Source organism: Trachemys scripta, chromosome 1 (assembly GCF_013100865.1).
Source record: "Trachemys scripta elegans isolate TJP31775 chromosome 1, CAS_Tse_1.0, whole genome shotgun sequence".
NCBI classification, from domain to species: domain Eukaryota; kingdom Metazoa; phylum Chordata; order Testudines; family Emydidae; genus Trachemys; species Trachemys scripta.
The window spans coordinates 97,647,326-97,670,459 of NC_048298.1; the positions used below are offsets into that span (position 1 = coordinate 97,647,326).

At 47.2% G+C, this 23,134-nt stretch overlaps 1 protein-coding gene across 1 annotated transcript; it reads left to right on the forward strand.

Moving 5' to 3' along the window:
• Nucleotides 1-7,189: 7,189 nt before the first annotated feature.
• On the forward strand, nucleotides 7,190-22,770 carry LOC117870710 (natural killer cells antigen CD94-like). The gene is made up of 6 exons (XM_034757984.1): nucleotides 7,190-7,270; nucleotides 11,544-11,642; nucleotides 12,921-13,085; nucleotides 13,945-14,099; nucleotides 18,744-18,853; nucleotides 20,627-22,770. Exons 1-6 carry the CDS (start codon nucleotides 7,204-7,206, stop codon nucleotides 20,775-20,777), a joined length of 747 nt encoding a protein of 248 aa, XP_034613875.1. The 5' UTR covers nucleotides 7,190-7,203; the 3' UTR covers nucleotides 20,778-22,770.
• The last annotated feature ends 364 nt before the right edge of the window (nucleotides 22,771-23,134 follow it).

Genomic DNA, 23,134 nt, shown 5'->3' on the forward strand with positions numbered 1-23,134 from the left:
CCCCCCCCACACACACACAGAGAAAATGAAAACCACCTCCCAGACTGACCAGGGTGCCTGCAATGTGTGTGTGACCTGCTGCTGAACCTGCCCCCGTGTCTGTACCCTAGTAAAGGTGACTGTCCTCTCCAATTTCCAACCCCCTTCCCCACCTTCAAACACACTCTCCCCTAAAAAAACATGATGGAAACAGTAATTAACAGAAACGCATTTTTTATTAGCAACTACACAGTTAGGGGATGAAACTGGGATGGGGGCTGGAAATTGGAGAGGACAGTCACCTTTACTAGGGTACAGACACGGGGGCAGGTTCAGCAGCAGGTCACACACACATTGCAGGCACCCTGGTCAGTCTGGGAGGTGGTTTTCATTTTCTCTGTGTGTGTGTGTGTGTGTGTGTGGGGGGGGGGGGGGGGGGGATGTGTGTATTTTGGGGGGGGGGGGGTGTTTAGAGATCTTATGCAGCGGTCCTTATCCTGGATCAGAGAGCCACGCAGCAGGGGATCTGTAACTGTCCTCCCCCTGCCACAAAGTCACATAGCCCCCACACACAGAGTCCCGAACAGGAGGGGTGGCAGGCTCCGTTGAATCAACCAGTGCAGACCACTCTAGAAGCAGGAGCCTGTCATTCCTCGAGTTTAGAAGCGTCCTTTGCATCACTACACTACACCCGCTCCCCACCACAGTCTGCTTCCCAGTTTCAACACTTTACTGCAAAAAACAGTAATAAAGAAAACGGTGTTCATTAACAAATTTCCAGTGATTTTATTTTTAAACGTGTGTTGGAAGGGGGGGAGGGGGTGAACGGGGTATGAAACTGGAGAGGATAGTGAACATTCACTGGGTAAAGAAACGGGGGCAGGTTCAGCTTCTCTGTAAACAAATGTAATAGTCACAGGTTACCCTGCTCACTGAGGAACCTAGCTTTCAAAGCCTCCCGGATGCACAGCGCATCCCGCTGGGCTCTTCTAATCGCACGGCTGTCTGGCTGGGCGTAATCAGCAGCCAGGCTATTTGCCTCAACCTCCCACCCTGCCATAAAGGTCTCCCCCTTGCTCTCGCAGAGATTGTGGAGCACACAGCAAGCTGCAATAACAATAGAGATATTGGTTTCGCTGAGATCAGAGCGAGTCAGTAAGCTTCTCCATCTCCCCTTGAGACGTCCAAAAGCACACTCCAAAAGCATTAGCGGGTAGGCTGGGTCCCCGAGGATCACTATAGGCATCTCCACATCCCCAACAGTTATTTTGTGGTCGGGAGTAAATACCTTCCTGCAGCCATCTAAACAGACCAGAGTTCCTGGAAAACACGAGCGTCACGAACCTTGCCCGACCATCTGACATTGATGTTTGTAAAACATCCCCTATGGTCCACCAGTGCTTGCAGCACCATTGAAAAGTAGCCCTTTCGGTTAATGTACTGGCTGGCCTGGTGGTCCGGTCCCAGGATAGGGATGTGAGTTCCATCTATAGCCCCACCACAGTTTGGGAATCCCATCGCGGCGAAGCCATCTATGATGACCTCCACGTTTCCCAGGGTCACTACCTTTGACAGCAGTACCTCAATGATTGCGTTGGCTGCTTGCATCACAACCCCCCCCCACAGTAGATTTGCCCACGCCAAAGTGGTTCGTGACTGACCGGTAGCTGTCTGGCGTTGCAAGCTTCCAGAGGGCTATGGCCACTCGCTTCTGGACAGTCAGGGCTGCTCGCATCCGGGTGTCCTTGCGCTTCAGGGCAGGGGCCAGCAACTCACAAAGTTCCATGAAAGATCCCTTCCGCATGCAAAAGTTTCGCAGCCACTGTGATTCATCCCAGACCTGCAGCACTATGCGGTCCCACCAGTCCGTGCTTGTTTCCTGTGCCCAGAATCGCCATTCCACAGCATCAACGTGACCCATTGCCACCATGGTGTCCACGGCACAGGGGCCCATGCTTTGTGACAGGTCTGTGCCACTCTCAGACTTCATGTCCTCACCGCGCTGCCGTAGCCTCCTCGCCCGATTTCTCAGCATCTGCCTCTGGAAAAGGTGGATGATAAGGTGCGAGGTGTTGACAACGGCCATAACTGCAGCGATGGTCGCAGCGGGCTCCATGCTCGCAGTGCTGTGGCGTCCGCGCTGTCACTCACCAGAAAAGTGCACGAACTGATTGCCCGCCGGTGCTTTCAGGGAGGGAGGGCGGGAGTGATGGTTGGATGACGACAGTTACCCAAAACCACCCTCAACACATTTTTTTCCCCAGCAGGCATTGGGGGCTCGACCCAGAATTCCAATGGGCAGCGGGGACTGCGGGAACTGTGGGATAACTGCCCACAGTGCACCGCTTCCAATGTCGACGCTTGCCCCGTTAGTGTGGACTCACACAGTCGAATTACTGTTCTTAATGTGGATACACACGTTCGACTTTGTAATATCGATTCCACATATTCGATTTAAGTAAAATCAAACTACTCTCGTAGTGTAGACATACCCTTAGATTCCCACAAGCTTGGAGACACCAGCAATAATGAGGTACAGCCCAATACTCAGTCCCTAGAAATTCCTGAACACAAGTCATTCACAGGCTAAGCACCAATAGTCTTTGCTAAGTCCCAGAGTATCTTTGAATTCTAATATAAAAGATTCTGGGGGAATAGTTAATATGGAAATGAATTAATATACAAGAAAAAGAGGACTAAAAAGATTAATATTTACCAACAAGTAGTTGTATCTAAAACTCAGCTATACAATGTCTTTGTATATATATTTTTTGTCTATGTCTTGTGTCTCTTGCTCTCTGTATATGTTTTATCATAACTGAGAAATTAACACAAATATCTTCTGCAATTTTTCTGATCCTATTCATGCTTTCTTGGAGGGCATGTGTGACGCTCTGTACCTCGGGGGAACACCCTAAACCCCCATATTCATCTTTATAAAATGATTGTGCAGTATCCAATGCAAAGTTTGTCATGTTGGGTGTCTTTGGAAGGCTCATGATGCACTGAGCATGGTTGTTATAGTAATTGTTGCAGTAATGTTACATGAAATTATAACCTACATGTAGTTATGAGGCTGAAAATGTATTTCATGTGTACTACCAATGTATGGTTCTTCCATTCGGCCTGCCAGCAGCCCCGCGAATGTTTACAAAGTGCATGGCGGCCATAGCGGCAAGGGGTTCAGGTTTACCCTTATTTCATGACTAGTTGGTCAGGGGCTGGACAGGGCTCAAGAGGAGTCCAGCCAGGGGTGAAAATAACTTAAAGGACTTACCAGTACACTGGAGTCCTGAGCAGGGGACGGGGCCTCAAACGGAAGAGGCAGGCCCTTTAAATCAAGTTTTCTGGCTGCGATAGTGCGGGCTGGGAGCCCCAAGCCCTTTAAATCACCACCAGAGCGGTAGCAGCTGGGAACCCTGGGGCTCTGGCAGTGATCTAAAGGGTCCTGGGCTCTGCTGGGGTAGTGGCAGCCTGGGCCCTTTAAATTGTCACCAGAGCCTTGCTGCCAGAGCCCCGGAGTAGTGGCAGTGGCTGGGAGCCCTAGGGCTCTGACAGCAATTTAAAGGGCCAGGGGCTCCTCTACGGTAGTGGTGGCTGGGAGCCCCGAGCCCTTTAAATCACCGCCGGAGCCCCAGGGCTCCCAGCTGCCACCGGAGCCCCAGGGCTCCCTCTGTCCACTGCCAGGAGCCCCAAGCCCTTTAAATCGCTGGCCTGGGGAAGCTGCCCCCTGCCGGTACGGTTGGTGGTATACTGGCTCTTGCTGGTACATGTCACAGAGGAAGAGCACGGCTTGTACCCTGCCGGTCAGTGCAGTGCTCTCTACCCCCAAGGATACCTGAAAGAAACTGGAACAAAGGACAGTAATTACAGGGAGTGTGACTGATTGCTGGACCCAGACTAGAAGGAGGCTGGTCTGTAAAAGAAAGCTTACTGGAATTCCTCTAAGGATGAGGTTTTATCTGTATTCAGTTTTCTTAGACATAGACTTGCGTGTTTTATTTTATTTTACTTGGTAATTCACTTTGTTCTGTCTGCCATTACTTGGAACCACTTAAATCCTACTTTCTGTATTTAATAAAATCACTTCTTACTTAATACATACTCTGGGTTAATTAATAATACCTGGGGGGAAAAACAGCTGTGCATATCTCTCTATCGGTGTTATAAAGGGTGAACAATTTATGAGTTTACCCTATATAAGCTTTATACAGGGTAAAACGGATTTATTTAATGTTTAGACCCCATTGGGAGTTGGGCATCTGAGTGTTAAAGACAGGAACACTTCTGTAAGCTGCTTTCAATTAAGTCTGCAGCTTTGGGGCGCACAGACCTAGGCCCTGGCCAATGGGAGCTGTGGGGACAACACTGTACTGTACTGCCTTGGGGCTCAAGGCTTCAGCTGCAGGGTGGCAGGGGGGTGGTCAGGGCTCCAGACTTCTGACCCTCGGGAGCACCAGGGCTTTAGAGCGGGGGAGTGCTGGGGCTCGGGGCTTCAGCCCATGACTCCACTTCCAGTTTCACTCCCACAGGGGGTGCTGGGGCTTGGGGTTTCAGCCCCACAGCTCTGTTCCTGACTTTAGCCCCGCGGGGGGCACCAGGGCTTGGGGCTTTAGCTACGGGGGGAGTGACAGTTTCAGCCCCAGCACTCCCCCTGTAGCTAAAGCCCAGAGCCCTGGTCTCCCCCCCACCCCCCGAAGTAGGGAGTGGAAGCCCTGAGCCCTAGCAATCCCCACAAGGCTGAAACTGGGAGTGGAGCTGCGGTGCTAGCGCTCCCTTCACATCTAAAGTGCTGAGCCCCGGTGCTCCCACAGGGCAGGAGCCCCCTGCCCTGAGCCTGGGTGCCCAAGAGTCAGAAGCCCCAACTCTGTTCCCGCCCCCCTCCACAGCCTGGAGCCCTGACCCCCTCCTCTCCCCCTGCAGCTGCAGCCTCCCAACCCCCCCAATGTGGCTGAAGTCCATAACCTCTTCTTCAAAGTTATGGAACATTTCAGAGTTACGGACAACCTCCATTCCCGAGGTATCTGTAACTCCGAGGTTCTCACTGTATTAACTTTTTACCCACTTTTAACTTTTAGGCACCCCTAGAACGCCGGCGCCCCTAGGCACATGTCTCCTGTGCCTAAATGGAAATCCGTCTGTCTAGCCTGGCTAAGGGCTTGATCCTCTACAAAGTGCTGAGCACTCTGACCCCAATCCAGCAAGTCACTTAAGTATATGGTTAATTTTAAGCGCTGGAGTAGTGCCATGCCCTAAGTGACCAGGTCCTGATCCTGTGGACAAGCACTTGCTTAAAGTTAAGCATCCAACTAGGGTTGCCAGGCGTCCGGTTTTCGACCAAAACGCCCTTTTGAAAAGGGACATTCGTGGCCCCGGTCAGCACTGCTGACTGGGCCACTAAAGGTCCAGTCAGCGGCACAGTGGGGCTAAGGCAGGCTCCCTGCCTGCCCTGGCTCCGTGGCTCCCAGAAGCAACCAGCATATCTCTCCAGCTCTTAGGCACAGGGGCAGCCAGGAAAGTTCTGTGCACCGCCCTTGCCCGCAGGCGCTATCCCCGCAGCTCCCATTGGCCGGGGTTCCCAGACCAAGGCAAGCGCAAGGGTGTTCGGTTTTCTGCAATCAGAACGTTGGCAGCCCTACACCCAACTAACACCACAGGCCTAGGCACCTTCTTCAAATTAAAAAAGTGCCTGTTTGCAGGATTTGAGAGATGTGAACAGTAAAGAAGGGGGGGGAGGTTATTTAGGGTGGGACCAGAAGGCTCCCATTCTGAACCTCTCTCCGCACGTGTCACAGAGGAAGAGCACGGCTTGTATCCTGCCGGTCAGTGCAGTGCTCTGCTTCAGGACTCACTCTCTGCTTGGCTCCAACAGGAGCACAGAACAAGCTTGTTGGCTTCACAGCAGCAATGAAAACACCTACCAAACAAGTGCAGGGCAGATCTGCCTGTGGCTGAGCCCACATATCACACAGGCTAACTTGGTTCTACCGGTATAGATGCTACTGCACCCTTTGCAGCCACTCCCTCTCCCCCTCCCCCAAATTACACCGATCCACCCTGCACATTCAGCACTAAGGAATCAAAACTCACCTATCTTAAGGCTGTACTTAATATCTTAAATATCTGAAGCCCGCACGCACACAAAGGAAGTTGGTCAGGCAGCAGCCAATCTCTGAACGTGTGCACGGGAGTTCACAGTGGTTGGATTTGGAAGCGGAGGCTCATTTGAAGCAAAAACAACGAGGAGTCCGGTGGTACCTTGAAGACTAACAGATTTATTTGGGCATAAGCTTTCATGGGTAAAAAACCCACTGATGCAGATGCAGTCTTGTGGATACAGACTAACACAACTACCCCTCTGACATGTGAAGCAAAGAAACCACTGACTCAAACAGGTCAAATCAAAATGCAAGGCAGCCGACCAACCCCGCCTGCTGGCTTTCACACATTAGTTATGTCGGTGGTATGTGTTCTGCAGACTCGCCAGCTCACAGCCGGCCACGCATCCCACGCAGCACCTTCCTGCTGTACTGCCCCCAGAGCACCCCGCACACAGAACACTCAGCAACCGCACCTGCATCGCGCCGCGTGACAGCCCAGCTCTGACTCTAGGCAAACAATGCCCCAGGGCGCTCGTGAGAAAGATCGCGCCCAGGAGCTTGTGAGCTAACCCCCTCTTCGCATGGGACTGAAATTCTCCCCAGGGGGAGAACTACCATAAAGTCTATAGCACTGAAGCCTCAACCTGTTCTTCAGCTCCTTGCTGAAAGGAGCCTTCTCCCTCACACTCGCCCCAGCTTTAGAACTTCTTGTCTTTAATGGTTCACCTATCAGACACTTTCCAAGAAGGATGGTTTTGTGCTTAAGGGGCAGGCATAGGCAACGGCAGGCCTAGGGTCTGTTTCCACTTCTAACAGTGGCCTCATTTTTCCTACCTCAAGCAGGAGCTGTAGGGTTCCTGTTACATATGCCACATAGTCACATTATACGAAAATCCTTTGTTCTTTCTTTTTTGTTATAAAAACAAGCCCTACCTTTCAGGCATGCACTAAGCTGTCCTCTGAACTCAAATACAAGCATCCTGTGTGGTTTACTTTGGCTTAAGTTCATAAGTGACCAGTCTCTCACTGCTCCTTCCTTCCTACTAACTTTCCATGGTTGCTTTTGCTGTGACAGTAAGGGTTGTTTGTTTCTCTTGGTTTCACTCTGCAAAAGAGGCTAGAGATGGAAGAGGGGGAGGATGGTTACACAGCCCTACGCTTCAAAGGAAGAAGGAAAAGATCAAATGGAGGTAAGAATAACATCTCCAGACTTTATTTCTGTGCCATGTACCACCAGATAATTTGATTTAGCGCAGTGGTTCTCAACCAGGGGTCTTGGGCCTCCTGGGGGGCTGCAAGCAGGTTTCAGAGGGTCTGGCCTGCCAAGCAGAGCTACCATTAGACTCCCTGGGGCCCAAGGCAGAAAGCTGAAGCCCCACAGCCACTGCATGGGACTGAAGCCAGGGGCCCTGAGCCCCACCACCCAGGGCTGAAGCCGAAGCACTGTAGCTTCACGGGAGCTCCTGTAGCGTGGGGCCCCAGGCAATTGCCCTGCTTGCTACCCCCTACGGCCATGGCGTTTATATGCAGAAAAACAGTTGTTGTGGCACAGGTGGGCCATGGAGTTTTTATAGCATGTTGGCGGGGCCTCAGAAAGCAAAAAGTTGAGAAGCCGGGATTTAACAGCTAGAGCAGGAAACTGGGAGTCAGGACTAGAACTGGGCAAAATTTTTTGGACAGTTTATTTGATGAAAAATACAGTTTTGGCTGACCCAAAAGTATGTGCAAATTTGGTACAAATAATATTGGCCGTTCACAAAACAGTGGAGGTTGTGGTGCTGCTGCAAGCCCCGCAACCTTTAGCCTGGGGGTGGGATGCAGGTGATCTGGCTTTGAATCCATGCTCTGGAACAAAGCCAGAACACCCTTTATTGAGTCACTAAAAATTAAAAAAAATCAAATCAGGTTCAGTTCAACCTAAACCAATTTTTTCCCGTGTTGTTTTTTTTTTTTTTTTTTTTTTTTGGTTAACTGCCACCAAACCAAAAGATCAGTTATTTGTGCAGCTCTAGTCAGGACTGCTTGAGTACATCTACATGGCAAGCAGAAACCCACAGCAGCGGGTCTGGGTCTAAAGACTTGGGTTCACAGGGCTCATGCCACCAGTGCAAAAATAGCTGTGTAGATGTTCAGGCTGGAGCTTAGGCTCTTTCTACACAGCTATTTTTAGCAGTATAGCGTGAGCCTGAGTCCATAGACCCAGGCTCTCAGACTTGCTGCCGCATGTTTCTGCTTGCTGTGTAGACGTACCCAGGAGCGGCGCCAGGGTTTTTGCCGCCCTAGGTGGGGGGTCCTTCTGGTCTTCGGGGCACTTCGGCGGCGGGTCCTAGAGCGTGGAAGGACCCCCCGCCGCAGAATTGCCGCCGAAGACCTGGAGCACGGAAGGACCCCCCACCGCAGAATTGCCGCCAAGGGCGGCAAAATGCCGCACCCCAAATTCTGGTGCCCTAGGCAACCGCCTAGGTCATCTAAATGGAAGCGCTGGCCCTGGACGTACCTCTTGGGTCTTTATCCAACTCTGCCAATGGCTTGCTGCATGACCTCCAGTTAAGCATGCTATTTAAACTTTCTGTACCTCAGTTTCCCCATCTGTAAAATGTACTTGTTTCTGGATGTGGTGAAGCTTCATATTTATAAAACGTTTTGAGACCCTTCAATCAAAAGTGCTATAAGGGTGCATAGGCATATTTATTTTCAGTATATTTTTATTTAATGAGATTTGAAAATGCCATAACCACAGATAGATTAGAATACTTTGAACAGGGAGGGCATGAGTCCTCTTTCACTCATATGACAGTGGAGTTACTCCTGATTTACACCAGAATAAGTGAGAGGAGAGTCAGGCCAAGAGTCTTAACAGCCTTACAGGAGCCCCATTTGCACATCAGATAATGTCTAATATGCCTAGCCTATACCAGCTGCTTTTGTAAACACTTTTGAAGAGAATGACTAGGTAACCACTTTTCCCTGGCACAATTGAAGCCCCTGATAGGATTTGTCACCCTTCCACGGGTTACTCTTTGATAAATTAATATTTAATAATTTAATAATAATTAATACATGTTATTTATAAAGTCAGTATATCAGGAAGTCATTACAAAATGGTGCCTTAACCCACAAGTTCCTGCCCTTTTATGTAAACATCAGCTAAAGCTCCACAGAGAGAGAGAGAGCGTGCGGGCGTGTGCTATCCCAGTGCAGCAAAACAGAAATGTGATCCTTAAAAAACAGAGAAAAAAATTACTTTAGGGCAATTAATAACCCAAAGCTAATTACATCTTTCGTTGTTCTCTTAGGAGAGTGGTCATCTAGCAAATATTTGGGGAGGGGTTTACAGAAGGAAAGGACTGCAACTCAGTGGCTCTCAACCTTTCCAGACTACTGTACCCCTTTCAGGAGTCTGATTTGTCTTGCGTACCCCCAAGTTTCAATTCACTTAAAAACTACTTGCTTACAAAATCAGACATAATAATACAAAAGTGTCACAGCACGCTATTATTGACAAATTGCTTACTTTCTCATTTTTACCATATAATTATAAAATAAACCAACTGGAATATAAGTGTTGTACTTCCATTTCAGTGTATAGTATATAGCGCAGTATAAACAAGTCATTGTCTGGATGAAATTTAAATTTGTACTGACTTCTCTAGTGCTTTTTATGTAGCCTGCTGTAAAACTAGGCAAATATCTAAATGAGTTGATGTACCCCCTGGAAGACCTCTGTGTACCTATGGTTGAGAACCACTGCTGTAACTTATCTGATCTCTGAGTAAAATGGAAGCAAGTATATTTGTATCACAGACCTAGAGAATGTAGAGTAAGAATTTAGAGGGTGAGGTGTGACTGAATGATTTGGGAGTAGTGGGAAATGGGTTGCAATTATTTTTACCTCTAGAGCACAAGCTGTCATGCAGCTCCATCTCAGTGGATTGAATGACTCAAGGAGATAGCATACAGAAACTTTTATCTCTAGGGCACAGTTTACATCCACTCTCAGGTCATGGGGAATGGGTTAAATAGAGCCGTCATCTTTTCCAATGTTGCCCTATGCATGTGGAGATTGAATAATTCAGGGGGGCTGGAAGGGGACACTGAGCCACTCAGCTTTAGGTGCCATCAGTTCCTATCTATTCTATGTAGGTCAGTAGTGAGTGATCAGAATTCATTCCCATCTGCCAGCTGTTCAGTGCACTGTGTGCAATTATTTAGGGTTGCAGTCTAATACCTGATTGGACAATTGTCCACATCACAAAACCCACTCCCCTGGCTGGGATTGCTTACCTTTAATTGGCCATCTCCCAAGGAATGGATGGGTTACACAGACCAAATTCCCTACTCAGCCCTGGAAGAGGGATCACGATCAAGTCACCTTGATGGGGGGGCTGATGTGTTGGAAACTTGTACTGCCATTGCTCATACTATACCTGTTTGGAGAGAGATACAAAGAGCTTCAGGTTCCTGGACTCACAACCCAACACTTTTCACCAACACTATTCACTGAAAGTAAACCAACAAAGAACAAAATAGAGCTAGAAATGTCCTCTTTCTCCAACCAGGAGGCTGGTACAAGCTCATTGACTATGGGAGGCTTGGTGGTATAGGTTCATAGTTCAAAATACTTAGTCCATAGATTCATAGATTGTAAGGCTAGAAGGGACTACTGGGATCATTTGGACTGACCTGTATAACACAGGCCATAGAACTTCCCTAAACGAATTCCTGTTTGAGCTAAACAGGAATTCATTTTTCCTCTGATGCTTCAGAGGAGATTGAAACATTCACAATGCCCCATGTGAAGCACCATTCCATTATATATACCATGAAAGGAAATTTCTTCCTGACCCCCAGGGAGTAGTTTATGCCTTGAAGCACTAGGAATGAGGGAAATATGTAACCCTTGTAGAGTCACTGCAGATGCCATTCTTATATTTTAATTCCTACAGAGCTATTTGCCTCAGTAGTAACCCAGGTCAGTGCCTTCAACTGGGCAATTTTAACTTTCTTTCCTTTCAAGTGCCCCCCTTGCCTTCTGTTATGGGTTAGGATGAATAAAAGCCTTTGCCTTTGTGGGTCTCTTCCTGTGTCTAACCAGGTGTCGGCAACCTTCGCACGCACCCATCAGAGTAATCCACTGGTGGGCCATGAGACATTCTGTTTACATTGACTGTCCACAGGCATGGCCCCCCGCAGCTCTCAGTGGCTGCGGTTTGCCGTTCCTGGCCAATGAGAGTTGCGGAAAGCAGTGGGCCGCAGGAACGTGCTGGCTGCTGCTTCCCACAGCTCCTATTGGCTGGGAACGGCAAACCTCGGCCACTGGGAGCTGTGGGGGCCGTGCCTGCGGACAGGCAACGTAAATAAAATGTCTCACGGACCGCCACCGGATTACCCTGATGGGCCACATGCCGAAGGTTGCCGACCCCTGACTTTAAACTATGCTAACAGCTCCTTCTGTGTTTGCAGCTTCTTCCAGGTCTTCTCCATTTTGCCATCCCTTGACCATATCCCTAGGAGTAGCAGTGATCATTCTGCTTGGGACTGTGACAGGTTTGGCTGTTCTGAGTAAGTTCTGGCTCCTTGTTTCAAAGCCAAGAAGGGGGAGGGTAAGTTCAATAATGCCATTTTTATGATCACATCTCCCATCCCTAATCCATCTGCCCTGCATATTACACTGGAAACACAACAGCGAGAGATTTCTAGCGCTCAGCCATTTTAATTGATGGAAGGAAAACGGAGCCCATTGAAGAGGGAAAGAGTTTGCATTTAGAAAAGCTTGGCATCTTCATTCACTGCTCCTGCTACTTGTCCATTTGGCCAGATGAGACCAGTGTAAAGCAATGATTGAGGCATAAAAGCAAACCTCTGCCACAGGCAATTCGGAGAGACAATCAGGCCATCTGTGGCAAAAAAAGGGCAATATTAGATGGGCCTCATTTTCCCTCTATCAGCTCATCACGGAGTGACACTGCCCTTAGGAGTGAGCAGGGCCAGTGCCTCTGTGACTCATCAGCTGTCTCCCAGTTGTTTTAAAAGAACATAAGAACGGCCATACTGGGTCAGACCAAAGGTCCATCTAGCCCAGTATCCTGTCTGCTGACAGTGGCCAATGCCAGCTGCTTCAGAGGGAATGAACAGAACAGGTAATCATCAAGTGACTGTGATCCATCCTCTGTCACCCATTCCAAGCTTCTGGCAAACAGGGGTTAGGGGCACCATCTCAAAAGAGGGCACCTGGGCTGAGAGGGAGAGAAACCTGGTGAGTCAGAGCTCCCAGAGAGCAGGAGATGGGAGGAGTTGTCTGGTAGAGCCTGTAGGGAGCAGAGAGCTCTCTGCAGGCCTTCCCTGGAAAAAGGTGGGAAATTATTAGGAAGGCAGTGGAGGGGCTGGCTAGCTGACTTTCCTGAGCTAGACTGACAAACCAGGAGAGAGCTTAAGGCTGAGAGCAGCAGAGGGAGATGCCTGCTGGCTCATGGAGCCAGAGACCTGAAGCCGAAGGGACAGAGAGGGCAGAAGGCTGGGAGAGAGGCATGGTGAGGGATGCCAGAGCCTGTGGTGAGGGACGCTGATTGATTTGATGTTGGAAATATGATTATGGGACTTGGGTTATGGGTTGTGTGCATGGGACTTTGGTAATTAACCCTGCAAGGACTATGGTTGTACTCAAAGATTGTTTGGACTATTTACTGGGGACTCTGAGAAAGGGGAAACTGAGGCAGGTGTGCCTCTCATGCTGTGGCTTGCTGTATAAAGGCACTCCAAGCGAGGTTGCCGTGTGACACAGCTACTCATTTTGCTTAATCCATTACATGTATTTATATCTCTGTGTGTTTTCTATTTAAGTCTTTCAAGGCTCTAGTCTCAGCTGCCTCAACAGTGCCCAGAATTTATCTGAGGAACTCGGTGGAAACAACCAGAATACGTCCGATGACCTTCACAGAAGTACTGTGATGATGCTGGGCAAATTAAAGGAACATTTTTGTGGGGAGTTAGAGAGTGGGAAAGCAGGTAACCGCCTCATGTGATATTCTCCTTCCTGTGCATCACTGAAGCATGCAGAGACCTGTATCTTTATTAATAATAGTTCATAGTTTTATGACTGCAGGCATTTATAAAGCCCTAATCACTGTAGTACCTTGGTGCACTTTGAATAATTTAGAGCAGGTTTAGAAACAACATTTCCCCCTCTCCCTAAATAGACAGTAAATACACCATCGCCCTCTGCAGCACCAAACTGGCTACCCAAAAAGGACATGGGGTGGACCACGTAGCGGCCTGAATGGCATTCCCACAACCTGCACTTACTATAAAGTCTGAACAGAGAGATGGATCTTACATCACACTTCAAATGGAGCCAGGCTCAGATCAGATATTTTTTCTAGCAGAAGTGAATTCCAGAGGTGAGGACAGGAACATCCTGTCTATGGCGCCCAGGAGTAGCCCCCCTCAGGCAGGCGGCAGGAGCATTCCTGCTGAGCATAGGTGCAGTGACTGGACAGAGAGAGAGAGAGGTGGGTCCTAGAAACCGCTTTATAGGTGATGATCAATGCTTTGATGTCTTGGCACCTCAGGAAGAGAAAGGAGCATGGGTATAATAAGCTGCTGTTGCTCTGCACCCTTCAGAAAGCGGGCAGCTGCATTCTGTATTAGGTGAAGCATCTAGCTGGTTTTTCAGGGAGTCCCCAGGTAGTGTGTGTTCCTGCAGTCTAGCCTTGAGTAGACACAGGCAGGGATTGCCATGTCAAGTTCCACATCTGAGAAGAAAGGATGGTCTGTGAAAGAGAGAGGGAGCTGGATAATGAGAGGGAAAAAGGAGGGTGGAGATACTCCATTGATCTCGTTATAGGACTCTTTCTTTACCTTGTAGAACATGCCCAGTGTGAGTACTGTCCACTTGGATGGGTTCTGCGCCACGGGAAATGCTACTACTTCTCAGAGAAGAAAAAAAACTGGAGTGATAGCAAGAGGTACTGCAACTCACAGGCAGGCAGCCTGGCTGTGATTGACAATGAGGAGGAGAAGGTGAGAAAACACCTCATTCACACTTCTAATGGAGAAAGGGAGAGCAATCCAACAAGGAACATAAGAAATACCATACCAGAAGGAAGTCAAATGTAACTCACTTCCTGCCACAGAGGGTCAGACCATTGTATGGTCTATATCAAGCTCCTGACACACCAGACATGACCAGAAGTCCATTTGTCCAGGGTCTCTTCATCTACTGCACCATTGATCTGATCCAGTAGTGGTGCAGTAGATGAAGAGACCCTGGACAAATGGACTCCTGGTCATGTCTGGTGTATCTAATCCATTATTCTCTCTCAGCTTTTGCCATAGTGGAACAGACCAAAGGCTCATCTAGCCCTGTATTTTGTCTCTGACAATGGTCAGTGCGAGATACTGGTGGGATGTATATCCACAATGCCCTGTTGTTATACTGGGGGATGGGGGAATTGCTTCCTTGAAAGTCTGTCTTCTCTGATTTTTTCACTGGGGGTCCTGTTGTGACAACTGGTCTATAACTTTTGCCTGCTTAGAAAATTACCATGGAAAGTAGGTTGTTATTTTCAATTAAAAAAACTTTATAAATGGGTGTGAAAGAGTCAGAGACTGGATTAGCCTAAACCAAAAAGACCACATTGATATAATCCAAGGACTGTTGAAATTATACTTGTTAAAACATTATGTGGTGCCAGATATTAATGAATTAAAAGTGGTATGTCAGTTATTAGGCCTAATTGCTGAACAAAACGATGAGGGATGGACTATCCCACCCACCATTCCTTTTGTGAGTCCTTAAAGAAAAAGACTTTGGGGGAGAATGGAGTGAGTTTCACCATCATGGCTGCCACTCCCACCACCTCCTGGGATCTGTGGGCCTCCATTACCCTAACCTGAGGGTTTGCCTGCACAGGGATAAAAACCCACGGCTGACCTGGGCCTGTGCTCCAGGGCTGACAAATTACTACGTAGATGTTTGGGCTCAGTCTGTGAGAGTGGAGGGTCCCAGAGCACAGGCTCCAGCCTGAACCCAAACATCTACAGAGCAATTTTTAGCCCCATGGTCCAAGCCCCGCCAGTCTGAGGCAGCTTCTGTGGATCTTTTATCCCTATGTAGACATACCCTGAGAGATGTCCTGACCAGACTAGGCCAGAGAGTGGTACCCAGATGACATTGCCACCTGTACCAGCTCCATCTGAATCTCAAATACCACCTGGGATTAAATGGGATCTCCTTTAACAGTAGCAAAATCCACTCCAGCTCATTTCAACTAACCTTCTCTTTTGCCCAAAAAAGACAGCTATCACCATCTTTAATAGCATCTAAGAGAGTGTCAGACAAGTGGATTTTCCTTTTAAACCTCTCTCCAGCTAAAAGGAAAGAGAATAGAAAATGTTGTTAAATTAAAAGCTTTAATTAAATACTTTACATTTCAAATGATTTAACTGTTTTTCCTTCTCTTCTGTATCTTTTAATGAAAGGTTACAAGGATTTTTAATCGTGTATTTGCCATGGCACTAAGTAGGCTGATGTCTCTGTATGCCAAATCATGGACCTTTGTTTAACACGGTTTAATACTGGACAGTGAGTGGGTTATGCTAACACCTTTAGCCCATATATTCCATGTAAATTAATACAACAGTCCGGGGAGGCTGTATTGCGTGAGATGCTTTGTTTTCTTTTGTATGTTTTGTGAGCATTGTCGCCCATCCTGGAAAGTGTCTCCATTTTAGCCACCTTTCTTGAACTGTATTAATGCTCTTATTTTTAAAACAAATTGGGTTTAATTTTTGTAACTATTGAGCCCTGGATCCTCTCTTCTCTGTGCAGGGAAGTGAGATTATGCCAATAAGGCACCAGGTCACTTCACAAGCTAACCAGAGTCCCTTCACAGTATCCTACTTCTGTCTGAGGACAAAGTACAATAATAGAGAGCTTTCTATCCAAAGCATATTAGTGTCAAAGAATCCTGGAAAGGCCTTATTATTACTATTATTATTATTATTTATTATTATTAGGCTGCACTTAGTCCAGTGCCCACACCCCACTAGCCAGTGCAGTATTATTCCTTGCAACATATGATCACTGTTGCTCTTTAACTCATTTCTTTAGAAGTTTCTAGATATGGTGGTTCAACCACTTCCCAGGGAACTGTTATGTATTCACAAGGGGAAGTGAGTGTTACACCCAATTGATATGGGCTCAGAAAGAATAGTCTTGCAGTTAACACACAGGTCGGGGAGAGTCAGGAGACCTGGATTCTATTCCTACTCTTGTCACAAGCTTGTATGACTTTTCAAATTACCTAAACTCTTTGGGTCAAATTCACCTATGTTCAGAAGGTCAGAAACAGTGTCTAAGCACCACTTAGTGGCATTCACTGACCTGCTGCACAGGGTGAATTTCACTCTTTGTACCTTAATTTCCCCATTTTTAAAATGGGGATAATAAGACTTAGCTGATATTTATAAAGAATCATAGAATCAAAGAATATCAGGGTTGGAAGGGACCTCAGGAGGTCATCTAGTCCAACCCCCCTGCTCAAAGCAGGACCAATTCCCAACTAAATCATCCCAGCCAGGGCTTTGTCAAGCCGGGCCTTAAAAACCTCCAAGGAAGGAGATTCCACCACCTCCCTAGGTAACGCATTCCAGTGCTTCACCACCCTCCTAGTGAAATAGTGTTTCCTAATATCCAACCTAGACCTCCCCCACTGCAACTTGAGACCATTGCTCCTTGTTCTGTCATCTGCCACCACTGAGAACAGCCGAGCTCCATCCTCTTTGGAACCCCCCTTCAGATAGTTGAAAGCAGCTATCAAATTCCCCTCTCATTCTTCTCTTCTGGAGACTAAACAATCCCAGTTCCCTCAGCCTCTCCTCATAAGTCATGTGCTTCAGACCCCTAATCATTTTTGTTGCCCTCCGCTGGACTCTTTCCAATTTTTCCACATCCTTCTTGTAGTGTGGGGCCCAAAACTGGACACAGTACTTCAGATGAGGCCTCACCAATGTCGAATAAAGGGGAACGATCACGTTCCTCGATCTGCTGGCAATGCCCTTACTTATACAGCCCAAAATGCCGTTAGCCTTCTTGGCAACTAGAGCACACTATTGACTCATATCCAGCTTCTCGTCCACTGTGACCCCTAGGTCCTTTTCTGCAGAATTGCTACCTAGCCATTCGGTCCCTAGTCTGTAGCAGTGCATAGGATTCTTCCGTCCAAAGTGCAGGACTCTGCATTTGTCCTTGTTGAACCTCATCAGGTTTTTTTTGGCCCAATTCTCTAATTTGTCTAGGTCACTCTGTATCCGATCCCTACCCTCCAGTGTATCTACCACGCCTGCCAAACTTGCTGAGAGTGCAGTCCACACCATCCTCCAGATCATTAATAAAGATATTAAACAAAACCGGCCCCAGGACCGACCCTTGGGGCACTCCGCTTGAAACCGGCAGCCAACTAGACATGGAGCCATTGATCACTACCCGTTGAGCCCGACTAGCTAGCCAGCTTTCTATCCACCTTACAGTCCATTCATCCAGCCCATACTTCTTTAACTTGGCGGCAAGAATACTGTGGGAGACCGTATCAAAAGCTTTGCTAAAGTCAAGGAATAACACATCCACTGCTTTCCCCTCATCCACAGAGCCATTTATCTCATCATAGAAGGCAATCAGGCACGTCTTCCCCTTGGTGAATCTATGCTGACTGTTCCTGATCACTTTCCTCTCCTCTAAGTGTTTCATAATTGATTCCTTGAGGACCTGCTCCATGATTTTTCCAGGGACTGAGGTGAGGCTGACTGGCCTGTAGTTCCCTGGATCCTCCTTCTTCCCTTTTTTAAAGATGGGCACTACATTAGCCTTTTTCCAGTCATCCGGGACCTCCCTCAATCACCCATCCGTTCCCTGAGGGTGTCAAAGTCTGCTTTTCTGAAATCCAGGATCCATATTCTGCTGCTCTCCTTTCTTCCTTGTGTCAGGATCCTGAACTCGACCATCTCATGGTCACTGCCTCCCAGGTTCCCATCCACTTTTGCTTCCCCTACTAATTCTTCCCTGTTTGTGAGCAGCAGGTCAAGAAAAGCTCTGCTCCTAGTTGGTTCCTCCAGCACTTGCACCAGGAAATTGTCCCCTACACTTTCCATAAGCTCTAGAACAGTGCTTCTCAAAGCCGGTCTGCCGCTTGTGCAGGGAAAGCCCCTGGCGGGTCGGGCTGGTTTGTTTACCTGCCGTGTCCGCAGGTTCGGCCGATCGCAGCTCCCACTGGCTGCTGTTCGCTGCTCCAGGCCAATGGGGGCTGTGGGAAGGGCGGGCAGCACATCCCTCGGCCCGCGCCGCTTTCCGCAGCCCACATTGGCCTGGAGCGGCGAACCACAGACAGTGGGAGCCACAATCGGCCGAACCTGCCGACGCGGCAGGTAAACAAACTGCCCCAAACTGCCAGGGGTTTTCCCTGCACAAGCGGCGGCCCAACTTTGAGAAGCACTGCTCTAGAATGAAAGGTGTCATGAAACTGCACATTATTATTATTATTATTATATTTTATTTATGGATTATTTCCCTTCAGAGCACTGGGACAACTGGTTACATGTTTTTCTTTCTTTTGCCTTCATTAATATTATCCTGTCAATCTGATTCAGTTTTGGTCTTGTGTCTTCCAGACCTTTATTATGAACAGGATGAAGATGGAAAAAGGCTACTACTGGCTTGGACTCAGTAAGGGGAAGGACAGATGGTTGTGGGTGACTGGTGCAGGATTACCAGCAGAGAAGTATGTTGAATCCATTCCCTTTTATTATTATTATTAATTATTATTATTATCATTTATTATTTATGTATTGATTTAAAACTATTTGGATCAAATAAGGATTCTATTGTTTATGCAACATCTTTACTGCACTAAACAAAAAGATCATAGGTCTGAAGAGACCCCTGACCCATCTAGTCCGGTATTCTGTCTGTGGCAGACAAGGCCGTCCTTAGGATTTATGGAGCCCTATGCAGTATTATTAAACTGGTGCCACTATGCCTGATTGCAGCCTGGGCTCACATGTGTATTTTAGATAAGGATGGTCTTTTGAAGGATTTATTTAAAAAACTATATGTCTGAAGATTGAAGCATTGAAGGCTAAAGATGAATACTCAGATTGTGCATCTAAAAATCTATGCAAGGATTGTTTAGAGATGTGATTTTATAATCTTCAGCAACACACTAATGAAATATTTTTAAAGACAATTTTAAACTAAGGTCCTGTAGACTAACATATTCTGAATAAAGAACAGGAGTACTTGTGGCACCTTAGAGACTAACAAATTTATTTCAGCATAAGCTTTCGTGGGCTACAGCCCACTTCTTCAGATTCATAGAGTGAAACACGCAGACAGAAGATATTTATACATACAGAGAGCATGAAAAGATGGAAGTACGCATACCAATTGTAAGAGGCCAATCAATTGAGATGAGCTATCAGTAGCAGCAGAAGAAAAAACTTTGAAGTGATAATCGAGATGACCCATAGAAGGTGTGAATAAATATTACAGTCATGCACAACTGTTTTTTCAGTAAATTCAGAAACTGACAGTATATACCTGGGGGTTGGCAAATGCCTGTTAAATGGCATCATTACCACTTGAGTGGCTCTTTAACAGTTTCAGTGTTGTGCTAATAGGTCTGGCAGGCTGGAGGCTTTTTCACTTTTAAGTACTAGATCCCCTCGGAAGGAAGACTCACCAGGCTGCAGCAGCCAGCTGTGGTGGGAGCCTGCAGGAAAGGTCAAATTAGAACAGGGATAGGAAGAGGCGGGAAGGTCAACACTAAGACCCTAAAGACAGCCCTGGTGGCAGAAGGCAGTACTTGATGCTTTTGAAGAAGGTGAAAGTCCCGCAGAATGCAATCCTATGTTCAACACTGCACAACTGGAGCAGGGGTCTGAGCATGGGAGAAATTCCTTCTGTCCCCCACAGGTGATCATTTCATGCCCTGAAACAAGATACTGAGCTACAGCTACTGTTACTGCTCATGAAATTATGCTATCTCTTTTAAAACCAGATGCATCTGACGAAGTGGGTATTCACCCACGAAAGCTCATGCTCCAATAAGTCTGTTAGTCTATAAGGTGCCACAGGACTCTTTGCTGCTTTTACAGATCCAGACTAACACGGCTACCCCTCTGATACCTGAAAGGGTTCTGTTTTGTTTTGTATTTTATTTTAAATTCCCCCCCCCCCCCCGCCACACACACACATTAGAAATTCAGGTCTTGTCTACCCTCTCTTAACTGAGAGACTCCATGGACAATGGAAGAACTAGTAGGTTTATGACATCACAAATACCAAAAGCGTGAAACTTGAATAACTGAGGTGGGGGCAGGGCAGAGCAGGAAATCCTTAACCAGACTTTTTAAAACTGTTTGCTTTTTTCTGTTAATATCTATTTAACTCAAATGGTTGGGAGGAAAGCTCTCTTAGTGAAAGCTGTTATTAACATACCCAACTAACACTTCACTGGAGTAAAATCTGCTTCTCTGACACTCTCTTCCATTAGGCTTCATGTTACTGGCAGCAGCGGCAGTCATAGCTGTGTTGTTTGTGGCATGGACGAGATTCTGGCTGAGAGCTGTTTCAACCCCAACAAATGGATCTGTGAGAAAGCCACCATGGAATTTCCAACTGTGAAGAGAGCCTCACTGGATTGAAATCCCCTCCCTGGTCCCAACAAAAGCTTGGTATAAATAGGGCGAGGAGCACTGTTACACCAAATACAAATGTAATACTTTGGACACAACGTAAGATTTGAGGCTAAAAGACTGAATAGGCCAGAGATTGAACTTCTCTTTTCCCTTGAGCTAGTCCCCCACAGGAGAATCCCTAAAGGTGTATGTAATGCAGTGATTCCCAGCCAGTGTGCTGTCAGGCCCAAACAGCTGTGCCTGGAATGTTTTGAAAAACTACATGAGAACAAGGGGGAAAGCCGCCTTCTGATTGGCCATCTGCCTCACTGCCCCGCCTTGTCCCGGGATGGAGCAACCAATCAGAGCTTCCTCTCTTCCCTCCTCCTATCTTGTGTGAGCAATGGATCAGCTCTTCTGCCCCTCCCCTTCTCTCCTGCAGCTGCCAGCTGGAGGTGAGGGAAAGCACTCCTGGAGATCGAGGTATACCATGGCAGAGAAAAGGTTGGGAACCACTGATATAATGTACAAGGGAGAGGGGGGGAAAAAAAAGTTAGAAAATCTTGACTGAAGATGGAACCTATGCCAAAGCCTAGCTACCCAAGCTAAGAATCTTCAGGTTAATGTCTCCTACAGCATCTTTGTAGAACTATTGGTCTAGTCAACATCACATCCGTAATACTATATATTCCCAAGCTCCTTTCCAAGCAGCAGCAGCAGCGTCTGTAGCCACCCAGGCACCTTTCACCTCTCTGGCTTGTACAGAAAAATTGAATTGTATATTCCATAATTTTTCTTCCCTCTCAAAGCTTTGGGGCACAATCTGTTTCTACCCCTCCCTCCCATTGCAGGGCCTGCCAATGAACATTTCCCCTTTGTTTGAGCGTAATTCCATTTATATTTGCTGTTCAGGACCACTAACTTTTTATTTGACTGAAATAGCCAAGTACACAGGCTGTTTGTTTCAGGGAGGTCTTGTGGTGAGATCTAAGAATCAGGAGCTGGAGAGCTGGCTTCTCATCCTGGCTATGGCACTGATTTCCTGTATGGCCTTGGGTCTCTCTCTGCCATAGTTTCCTGATACCTGAAACTGGAATAATGATACTTCCCTACCTCAGAGGAGTGTTGTGAGACTTAAGTCAGAAATGGCTGCGAAGCACTCAGATACTACAGTGATGAGTGCCATAAACAGCATCCATCTGTAATTATTTTGCTCTGGAAGGGTGGTAGCTATTATTCATACAGGGCTCTGTATAAAAATTGTGAATTCTCATAAAACAAAATTGCTGTTCATTTCTCATGCACACACAAAGTATTCTTTGCAACCAGTAACATATGGGTTGAGATCCTTTGTATTAGACTGTGGAATCCATATCACTCAACCTACGACAACCCAAAATGAGGGGCGTGAAAAAAATAATTCATGCAGGAAGTTTAGAATGCTGTGGGATTTGTTCCTTTTGGGTAAATACCGCTTTCTATAACCGCAGGGCAATGATTCTGTATTCCAGATGTAAGCAATTTTTCAACCATGAAAATGAGGAGACACCAGGTTTTGAGTTGTGCCAGAATGTTCCAGAATGCCGTTCTGTCACTTTTTTGTGGTGGAGTTGAGTTTGGCAGTGCACTGGGGTTGGTTGCCTCTCACTAGCTCACTCCATCCCAAGCCAGGGAAAGGTGCTTTGACGGATGCACTGGGGACTCGGCCAGAGATCCATGCTGCTGATAGATTGCCAGTGCCAGCAGGGAGCCTGTAGTGGTGTCACAGGACAGTTTTTCTACATTTTTCCCATGGCAAACAGATTTCTAGGATCCCTGCATATGACTCATACTACTTCTATAGTGCAAACATCATTTAGAACAGCGTTTGTGGGTTGGGACCCCAAAGTGGGTCTGTGACAGCACCCCCCATAAGGCTTTATGGAAATATGCTTATGAAGATACGGCTCTATGAGCTGTGGTGCAAGTGAAGATCTGTTCTGTGCTACATATGCCATGTAACATATCTATATAAAGGTTATGATCTACTGAATCTATTAATCCTATTTGTATGCATGTATCATTTTTGTACTCAAAGTTATGAATATTGGCCATGTACTGGCTTGATTTCTAAATAACCTTAGTAGAGCATTTGGTCAGTTCCTGGAGAAAGGATTTCACAAAGTTAATTGCCCAATCAGGAAGCACTTGAGGAACAATGCATCTTGGAATGCTCCAGTCCACATAAGAAGTCTTCCTGGAGACATTCAAGATACCATGTGGGCAATGGCTTCTGCCTGTAAAAACTGTGAGTCATGCATGGACATGTGATTTCCCTAGGTGACTCCAGAACTCCATCTTGGAGCTGGACTTTGCATAGGAGAGCGGAGGGGGTCTCCACCCAC

What these genes read in the sequence shown, in the direction of transcription:
- LOC117870710 (XM_034757984.1), top strand. Translation starts at nt 7,204, where the DNA reads ATGGAAGAGGGGGAGGATGGTTACACAGCCCTACGCTTCAAAGGAAGA. An exon ending in AAGGAAAAGATCAAATGGAG is followed by an intron (nt 7,271 to 11,543) that starts GTAAGAATAACA and finishes CTGTGTTTGCAG; the next exon opens with CTTCTTCCAGGTCTTCTCCA. An exon ending in TTGACAATGAGGAGGAGAAG is followed by an intron (nt 14,100 to 18,743) that starts GTGAGAAAACAC and finishes TGTGTCTTCCAG; the next exon opens with ACCTTTATTATGAACAGGAT.